The sequence below is a fragment of the Triticum aestivum genome, chromosome 6D, assembly GCF_018294505.1.
Source record: "Triticum aestivum cultivar Chinese Spring chromosome 6D, IWGSC CS RefSeq v2.1, whole genome shotgun sequence".
NCBI classification, from domain to species: domain Eukaryota; kingdom Viridiplantae; phylum Streptophyta; class Magnoliopsida; order Poales; family Poaceae; genus Triticum; species Triticum aestivum.
This window is the reverse complement of record NC_057811.1, coordinates 38,786,297-38,796,363: the sequence shown is the minus strand read 5'-3', so window position 1 is coordinate 38,796,363 and position 10,067 is coordinate 38,786,297. Positions and strand designations below refer to the sequence as shown.

Here is a 10,067-nt window from a genome sequence, read left to right as displayed (position 1 = left end):
TTCATCATGTAATCTAAAATATCTTATTATGCTTCTAAAGGTAGATATTAAAACTACGGCCTCTGTGAATAGGTTTTGTTGGTTCGGAATAGTTTTTTATGTTTTCCATGCAACACAGTTCTAGTTTTATCTTCATCCTATAGTCATGTTGTGCATGCCGATGTAATTGTATCTGTTACTACTCTCTTCATCCCTGTCGGTGCTAAATCCGGCATATCTTGAGGTAGGGGTCCAAAGCTAGGCGTCTTGGAACGATGGTAACATGGACACAAGATTTTACCCAGGTTCGGCCTCTCTCGAAGAGATAATACTTTACGTCTTGCTTTTCATTGTACAGATATGAGGGATAGTACAGAGTATAGGTATCTACCACGAGATTGTTGTGTATGATTCTAATGATCTCGAATATGATCTACCAACTAGTCTGGCCTCGGCTTATATAATGTAACGGAGGCCAAGGATTTAGAGGAGTCCTTATCTTGTACGCCAAGTCTTGTGGAAACCTCCTTGTATACGTCATGTGTTGTCCAAAGAAGCCCATTAGTGAACCACCATGGGGGGCCTCGGCCCGACCCACATGGTCGAGTGACGACGTGGTGAGTACCCCCTAGTCCGGGACACCATCAGTAGCCCCTTAAATAGGTCCTCAAATTGGGGACGCTCCTCGGTTCTTCCGAACTGTTCTTCTCTTCGGTCATCGGTCTTGAAAGTTGGTTCAGCAAATCTTCCCATCTCCGGTCTTGAGAATCGCCGAGGTGTATCCGAAGAGTTCACACGTCGGGTATCCGAGGGCCCCTTTAAGTTATCGGCCTTTGTCAATGCCCTGTTATTTTGACGCCACACCTCGGGTTCAAAGTTTTTCCCGTGCGGCGGTGTTCTCTTGCATCCGAGCTCCAACGTTTGACTGCATCGGAGGCGACTTTTTGCAGCCGAGCTCCAATGCTGGTCGGAATACGAGGTGTGTTATGGATTACCTCGGTCTTGAAAAAGTTGAAGGAGTTCTGCCGAGCTTAATGCCGGAAAAGTCCTCTAGGGAGCCCGCCACTCGCATCCGAGCTTTATGTCGGACTACTTCCGAGTTGGTGCACCACCTCGGCCTTGGGCTAAATTTTTTTACGGAATTTACTTCGAATTGGTGCAATTTATCTACTGCTGAGATGTATAGCCCGTAGCCTCAAGGTGTGTGTCTGCTCAAAAGAATTTGACAATGCCACATGAGATAGATGAGGATCCATATGGTGTTGAATCACTCAATTATGTATGCCCCGTTCCAACCCATGGGCACCTTTATTAGTTTTAAAAAACTGACAATTTTGAAATAAAATGTTCATGAAAATAAAATATTTGTGAATTCAAAATAATTCTCGGAATTTTTCAAAAAATGTTCGAATATTCGAAAAAATTGCATTTGAAAAAATGTTCTAAAATAAAAAAAAGTCCATGATTTTAGAAAAAAAATCATGTATTAAATATTGTTAATAAAACTGAACAAAATGGTTGCTAATTGAAAAATGTGCATGAATTTTAAAAAATGTTCTAAAATTTTAAAAACAGTTAATGAATTAAAAAAGAATTTCTTGATTCGTAAATGATTCAAAAAATGTCCATATATTTAAAAAAATGTTCATGAATTTCAAAAAATAATCCACCATTTGGGAAAAATGTTCATCTATTCTAGAATTGTTCGCCAATTCCAAAGAAAATGTTCCCAAATTTGTAAAAATGTTCGTGAATGATCGAAGGTAAGTAGTTAAACAGTAATGTTTCCGGGTCTTCGTAACTATATAGTATATACCCACGTGAAGTTTGAAGAATTAACTGCCTGCGTAGATCAGAATATTATATTATGTTTCCTAAAAGAAATGTTTCTTGAAATTCAAAAGAATTCTTTGAATTACTAAGTTTTTTGACAACCACAATATATTTTGGAAAATGTGAACATTGCTTCAATTTGTGAATAAAATTTAAAAAGGGGTACATTTTCTTGCATTTATGAACAAAATTTTTAAATCACGCGATGAGATGTGAACAAAATGTGATCATAGCTGTTGGAGATTATGATTTACTTTTTCTCCTGTTGCAACGCACAGGCCCTTTTGCTAGCACGGACCGCTTCTGGTCGTCCTTCATTAAAATTACCCCTAGAGTTGTAAATAATTACCCACCATGCCATTGGTAAGTGGAAGAAACCGTTTGCTTTTTTTTCCTTCTAAAATCGCCGGTTGTTTCTGTTATTTATATTAAGCCTCTGTTATACATCACCAGCGCTCATGTGGTGCAGTGGTACGAGCCTTTTGCGTTTGTCGTACAAAACTATGCTTTTATTTGCGCGCGAACTATGTTTTATTCTTCGAATTTGAACTTAATTGTTGGAATCGCTGTCAAATTCGCTAATCGGAGGTTTTCGGTTTGTGGGCCGACGCTGTTTTACGGGTCGGCTACCCGGGGTCTGCTCGGCAGCAGCCCGCATCGGCCCACAAAACCGTTTTCCAGCGAACTGTAAACAAGTTTTACGGGTCGGCATTATACGGGGTCTGCTAGAGATGGTCTAACCACTCCGCATCGGAGACCTGAGTTTCGATCCCCAGCTCTCTTTCTTTTTTGGCCCACCTTTTCTAGTTTCGGGGAGATTCAAATGTTTTTCTAATAATTCATAATTTTCAAACCCTAACTCCAAATCTAACATGTTATATATGAAAATCCCTCAAAAATATATTTAGATTTTGAATATGCAATGTTGGCTTAACGTTGATATTTTTGTTGTCTAATAAATTGAAAACATCTTGAGTACACTTTAAAAAACATCCAACCTTTTTACACAACACCACTTATCATGTTGTTTGTCATGTGGCATCGTCAAAGATTCAAGGGATTCAACAATGTTGCCAGGTATGAGTACAAGGGGCGAATGTTTTTTCCCATTGTAATGCACGGGCATAAATATATATAGAAACACTATTCATCACCCAGGGTAATCTTACAATCGTTTCATAAATAAATTACATTTGAAATACAAATGTTTCATAAATAAGTTATTCTTCACCCGAGGTAATCTTACAATCGTTTCATAAATAAATTACATTTGAAATACAAATGTTTAAATTTTTATTGATTCATTACATAGAATTTGGCATTAGAAAACAAAATTATAGGTTATAAGACCAGAAAAAAATGCATTTTATGTATATTTTACACTGTTTTTACGTTTGTAATTTTACATAACATAAAATATTTTTTACAGCGATTATATGTTTTCTTACGTTCTCTTTTTACCTATGAAAAACACTCACACACACCACTTCTTCACTTTCTCGTGCACCCGCACAATGCAGTTAATACATACATTTATGCAATTGCAAATGCTTCGGTTCATTGCTGGGAGTCAGCGATTTAGCTTGACTTGGATGGACATCCTGGTGAGAAACGACGTCTCGTCTCTTCTCCGACAGCAATGGATTCAGGCACCTGAGTGGCCATGGTACAAATCCAAGCTACAGAAGGCATCCCCTGCTACTCGCAAGCAAGAGCAATGATATCTTGTTCTGATACCCCCAAAACAAACCTAGACGCACCACAGACGCACGGACCGTACCAAATAGAGAAGGGAACGTCTATCATGGGACAGAACATAAGCAGAGATTCAGAGTTGAAATCTCAACCTGACAAAACATAAGCAGAGATTCAAAACAAATGCTGCAGGCGCGCGCACACAAGTGCTATTAGACAGCTGACAGGTGTTGACTGCCTGCCTTGCTTGGAAGGAGCAAAAATGAGTCTAAGATTAACTGACAGGGTCGACGCTAATCATTAATCTGAGCAAGTCACTGTGTCTTCATGAACTGGATAAGAAACAGTAAATTGAAATTCAAAACAAATTAATCGACCAAGTCCTGCGAGTCAGATTTCATGGCTGACCATCACAGAGGGCCAATTTCTGGGTTGAACAAGCGTACAAAATGGAAGAATTCGTTACAAAGTTGACCATTACAAGGGCACAACCCATTTCTGCATCACAGCCACCGGAACGTAATCATAGATACCTGCAGAGCAAAGAATTTCGTCAGCCAAACCAATTTGTATATACAATTTATTCACGGAAAAGTCATTAAAGCCATAGCTCTCAATTTGGTATGACTCAAAACAACAGTAAAAGTTAACTTTCACCAGTATTGTGCCAAAAGCTCCAAAACTGAATCATCTCAGCATTGTTGGACAAAACCAACGTGGGAAAAAGAGAAAAGCTACAGGATAACACTTCATTTGTATGGCTACACCTTCTACTCTTATAGTAGTTAGTCACAAACAAGTTGGGGTAGGCTAGAGCTGAAACCCATAAGATCTTGAAACCAACTCGTGGTTCTGGCACGTAGATAGCTAACTTCCACGCACCCCTGTTCACGAGCTAGCTAGTCGCTAACAAATTAAATTTTATTGAAATCATGCAGTAGAAGCCACAAGGGATCATGCATCATCTTATTAATAGACACACTTTGATCGGCCCAAAATAGATGCCATCTCCACAGCATCAAAATCAATACCCCAAAAACTAAAAAAATATTCATGAAGAAGCTAGTATTTATGGCGAATCTAGGCATGCCATATTGATCATGTGTTTAATATGAAGTGTTAAACATCTAACATGGCCAAGAGTGAAGAACATAGACTGCTCACAGTGCATAGATGCATATAATTTGAACCAGACAAATTATGGTAAACTGAGAGGTATCATACAAGCTGAGAAAATATTTACGCAAACCGCCCAACACTAGAATAATCATCCAAGAAAACTGAAGGAAAAGGATAAAAATGTACTTTAAAAATTAATGAAAGCATGCTCTTCACCAGGTAGCATAACGATCCAAAATAAACAGCGATGTGAAATGTGAAATGGCATAGTTATAATTCTGTGTAACAAAGAAAGCATGAAGCAAGTGTTCAGGTATTGTCAGTTACCAACTACATATAAATCACACTAGGACTTGATAGATCTATAGCCATGAAAAACTAATCAAATGCGAGTAAAAAAATGAATTACGAACACAAAAGAGGATGGATTTCATTATGTTACCACTTAAAATATGCACAAAAAGGAGAATGGTCCTCAGTCATCAGACATCTAAGGAGCTAGAGGAGAAGAAATTGCACTAACAGTAGGAACCAGGGGAGTACCAAGGAAGAGGTAAATGAAAGCAAGGCAGCTGGATGGACAGGATAGGTTCCTCATCCAATAGTGAGGTGGTAGCAACAAATAATAGAGAAGGTAGGTGCAATGGCATGAGGAAGCAAATTGAGAACAGCTGATGAAGGCATGAAGAGGGTGAGGAGCAGGGCCTGGAGAAAAGATCCAAGATGCAGCCTGCCAGGAAAGCGTTGATATGAGTGGCCAGGTGGGCAATAGCTAAGCAAAGAGTTGTATAGAAAATCTTAAAGAGTCCTCTCTTGCCATTTGGTAGTTGAGAAATGGCAGTAAATAGGAAAGCAATACATCTTTTTTAAAGAACAGTTCAGATACCTCAACATAGATTCAGAAGCTTACCTGCTCAACAAGTACATCACAGTAGCATACCTAACCAGATAATCATCTTATGTGCTGTGAAAGATCAACTCCATCATGTCCACCACCAATTTCTATTTCTGCAAGCATAAGTCAAACAATCAATGGTACTCCAAAGAATAGCCAAATAGACAAGAGGAGACATCAACAAGATGTTTAGATAAACTCATAGCTGTAGTTTCAATAAAAAGAACAGTTTTATACAAGATTGGCAATAGATAAACAAAACCACACCTATTGTTAAATTTAACGAATATACCGAAAACAGTATATACTGATTATTATCGTAAAAATGAAGATACACACTCAGACAATCAGCTCGTCATAAGAGACAAGTTAACCAGAGCCCCATTGGAATAAATAAAATATAGGTCATTCCTAGCAACAGAAATGACCGAGAATATTCAGATTTAGATTATCTTCAATAAATTAGGCTAAAAAATCAAAGTAATAAATCAATACTAAAAATCCTAGCAACAAAGGTGAACAAGACTATTCAGATTTAGATTAGAATTTACTCAATTCAACATTAGTTTCCCTGGTAAAAATGGATATTTGCTACTCACAATAAAGACTCCTAAAAGTGATAAAATGAACAATTATTCGCCAATTACAAACAAATTTGACAATATGGACTCAAGATTAGTAGAAAGACTAGCAGATAGAATAAATATTAAATGAAAGAAATAGAACTAGCTGTAAGTTTTCAACTGTGTCTATTGCTACTTATTTGACATGTCAGTTGGTTCAAGCTACTTTTCCACGCAGTTGTCTTCAACTTCCAACTATTAAATATCTTGATCTTGAGAGAGAAAACTGTACTGCAGCTATGCACTGAAACTACCATCATACAGGGATATGTGAATCGGCATGCAAGAGGGAAATTTACTTCAATATTACAAAAAGAATTTGCCAATTTGTTGTTCTTTTTTTTTTTTACTGTATGAATATTGATATAATAACATGATAAAAGGCAGTTTGCTAGCTCCGATTTGAACAACAAAAAATACAGAAATAAAGATAACAGTAGACCAATTTCAACCCAACGCCTGACTACAAAGCATACAAAAAAGAAAAGATACCACTAACATAAAAAAAAGTCTATCATAATCACTGCTCCCTTTGATCCATATTAATTGTCACTGATTTAGTACGAAGTTAGTACAACTTTGTACTAAACCAGCGACAATTAATATGGATCAGATGGAGTACATAAAACACCACCGCACAAGAATCAGAACAGAAATACTACAAAAACAAAATTGTTGTACGTTGAAGAGGTCATCAAGCAGTAAAGGAAACAAGTGATATGACACTTAGTTAAAATTGTTAACCTAACACGAAAGAGTATGAACCGTAATTCTGTCAACCGATTATCAAAAATTGGCTTCGTTTTGTTACAACCGATATCTGAAGGCATACTATTACCTGCAGTGTAGACACTTTCGAATGGATGATAGTGAGAAAGGGTTCTGGTCTCACCAAGTTTCTTGAACTGCAAAGACTCAAGATTGACCATAAAGAGGACACCGTGTGTCCACACAAACACCACATTATTCTCCTCAGCGAACCCTAGTATGACTTGGCTGCCATTTCCATTCAGGGAAAGTAGCTTGTCCAGTTCAATAGTTCTTCCAAGAACCCATGAAGCAACACCATCACGATCAGTCTTCCTCTTCCATAACTGGAAACTCTGATCTTTCTGCAACAGTAAACCAAGACCACCACCCTCTGCCCGCATAATCCAGAACTGGTAAAACCCATTTTCAAGCATATGCGCTGGCACCCGTATCACAGCTAGGCTTTGCTTCTCCAAATCAAACTCAAGAATTCCAACAAAATTCCCAGCAAGAATCCAGTAAAGAGAATCCCTAACCATCACAGCGGGCTTTCCCGTAAACACCAAGGTGACATCATCTTCATCACCCAAAATATCCGAGGTGGAAACCTTGAATGGAACCGGTGTTGAGACGAGATCACCCCATAAGTTGGTCTTGGAAGAGTAAAGCCAGGCGAGCGCTCGTTTGTGTTGCTTGTCGACGTTGTCCACCACTGTCAAGACCACATGAAACTGTTGGATGTCTCCGGCAGCACGAAGCACTGCCCCATTGATGGCTGTGTTCTCCGCATGTATCACAAGCTCAGGGGGGATGGCAAGGTGGTGCTGTTCGCCGGTGACGGGGTCCCACACCAGGACCTTGTTCGGCCGTACGTTGCGGATGAGCACGAGGCCATGGCGGCATCCAAGGGAGATGAAGCGGTCGCCTTCGCGGCGCTGCAAGGAGAAGCGGCCAGGCGAGACACGATTTGGGGGCTCAAGAGTAGGTACGAAGGGGAAGAGATCGCTGTCTCTGTTGAAGAAGCCAAGGAGGGGAGGGTTTCGGCGGTGGTGGCGGCGGAAGCGGCGGCAGAAGCGGGGGTCGGAGACGAGGCACCGCCAGCGTTTGCAGACGACGGAGGCGCGCGGGAGGGAGGACGGCTCCGGGGGGAGGCGGAGGAGGATCTCGCAGAGCAGGTTGTCGTCCTCCAGCGGACCCGCTGCCGGCGAGAGGTGGCAGGTGCGGCTGGTCATTTCGCCCTCCACCTGCAACAATGGAGGAGCGGTCAGAGGAGGAGAGGAGCAGTCCGGGACCTGGGAAAGGAGAGGAGCCGCCGGGGTAGGAGTGGCGGCGCTAACCCTAGATGCGCGCGTGAAAGGGGGAGGGGCGTCCGGGGGAGGAGCAGACGGCCGGGATAGGGGCGGGCGGCGGAGTGGCGGTGGCCGTCGCCGGCGCTAACCCTAGCGCGATGGTGTCGCCGCGTCGGAGTCGGGAGGGGAGCGAGTGGCCGTGGTGAAGTGAAGTGTAGAAGAGGCTGCGGGATGTGGGAACTGGCCAAATGGACCAGGCCAACCAGGCCGGCCGTGAGCTCGCCGGCACGGCCCACCATGGGCCAGGCACGGCACTGGCTAAACGGGCCGTGCCGGCATGCGGCATGCCCTGGGCCGTGCTTGAGCTGCTAGGCTGAGCACGTGGGCCGGCACGGCACGGCCCGATCATCTTTTTCTCTATATGGCCTAATTCAATGTTTTAAATAGCGGGCTATGAAAAATAGCGGCGGGCTTCAAATCAGCTATAGCGGGCTATTTAAAACTATGCCTAATACTAGCCTAATAGGTAAAAATAGACCCCAAAAACTCCTGATAGGCCAAACAGCAAGCGGGCCAACCCGGTTAGCAGTTGGGTCGTGCCTGGGCTGCGGGTTGTAGCATGCAGGCCGGCCCGGTTAGCATTTGGGTCGTGCCTGGGCTGCAGGCTGCAGCACACAGTGCCAGGCATGATTAAGATTGGCCGGGCCGGCCCGTTTGGCCAGCTCTGCTAGGAAGAGCATCTCCAACATTAGTTTTTGCCGGGTTCAACAGATTTTGCATGGGCTGCCCAAAAAACTGATTTTCAGAGCATTTGGGTCCAAAATTATTCTCCAACACCTGCCTTAATGTACAATTATGTGGTCCCAGTTTTAGGCAGCCCAATTTGCATCGCCGTGCAGCTGCCGCAAACGTAAAATGCAGCCTCTCCTGGACAAATTTAGTGTTTTGACCCTTTTGCCAAAGTTTAGCCAGACCTGACCCTGATTCGAAAAAAACCGGGATCTAACCATTTTCCTACCGCCAGGGTCGATGGCAGTAGGGTATACCAGCCTATCGCCGAGGCCCCTGGCGGTAGGCAACTTCCACATTAGCGCAGTGCAGCCCGACCACCAAACACGTTGGCGATAGCATGTGCATCCCTACCGCCGAGGTTCATGGCGATAGGTGAGTACAAGCACTGTATTTGATACTTAGAAACTATTTATGGTAGGGTGTGCACCCCTACAACCAAGGGCCTCGGTCGTAGGCTATTATACCCTACCACCATCGACCCCGGGGTAGGAAAAGGGCCAGATCTCGAAATCCAAACCAGCGTTAGATCTGGCTAAACTTTCTCAAAAGGGTCAAAACAACACATTTGCCCCGCCTCTCCCCCGGCCACACACACGCCAACCGCCTAGTGAAATCACCCCCTCCTGCGGCCGCCTAGCACCCCTCATCGCCACGGCTGAATCTAGCCAAATCGCAACCGTTGCAGCCACCCAAATCGACCGTCGCCGGATCCACCACCTCCTGTTGTCGCTGCACACCCAATCGAGCTATTTGTTGTCCCGTTGCTAGATCAGCCTGATCTGCCTCCTCCCGCTGCCTGATCAAGCTCCTCCGCGTTGTCCCGCCGAAGAATCAGTTGCACGGCCACACTACAACCGAAGAGGATGCCGCCGAAGTCCAGCTACCACGACGTTCTGCTGCGGCAGTCCGGCCGCTACATCGCCGAGCTGCAGTGGGACGGACAACGCCATTGGTGTTGGGGAACATATTATTTCAAAAAAATTCCTACGATCACGCAAGATCTATCTAGGAGAAGCATAGCAACGAGCGGGGAGAGTGTGTCCACGTACCCTCGTAGACCGAAAGCGGAAGCATTTAGTAACGCGGTTGATG

At 43.2% G+C, this 10,067-nt stretch overlaps 1 protein-coding gene across 4 annotated transcripts; it reads right to left on the bottom strand.

Moving 5' to 3' along the window:
• Positions 1-3,781: 3,781 nt before the first annotated feature.
• Positions 3,782-8,421, bottom strand: LOC123143350 (uncharacterized). 4 transcript variants are annotated; one of them, XR_006470812.1, is made up of 5 exons: positions 8,232-8,421; positions 6,983-8,138; positions 5,537-5,634; positions 5,170-5,356; positions 3,782-4,040 (listed from the first exon to the last, which is right to left on the bottom strand). XR_006470812.1 is itself a non-coding variant. In XM_044562239.1 (4 exons), exons 2-3 carry the CDS (start codon positions 8,124-8,126, stop codon positions 5,579-5,581), a joined length of 1,200 nt encoding a protein of 399 aa, XP_044418174.1. In that variant the 5' UTR covers positions 8,127-8,138; positions 8,232-8,421; the 3' UTR covers positions 3,782-4,040; positions 5,537-5,578. The 4 variants fall into 4 exon arrangements, 2 of the variants coding, with proteins under 2 accessions (XP_044418174.1, XP_044418175.1); XR_006470811.1 differs by having other exon boundaries at positions 5,170-5,634; XM_044562239.1 differs by lacking the exon at positions 5,170-5,356.
• Positions 8,422-10,067: the final 1,646 nt, after the last annotated feature.

Excerpts from the sequence above, each read along its gene's own strand:
- LOC123143350 (XM_044562239.1), bottom strand. The coding sequence starts at position 8,126 with ATGACCAGCCGCACCTGCCACCTCTCGCCGGCAGCGGGTCCGCTGGAG. Across the intron at positions 5,635-6,982 it reads CGAAAGTGTCTACACTGCAG|AAATAGAAATTGGTGGTGGA; the intron begins GTAATAGTATGC and ends TTATGCTTGCAG.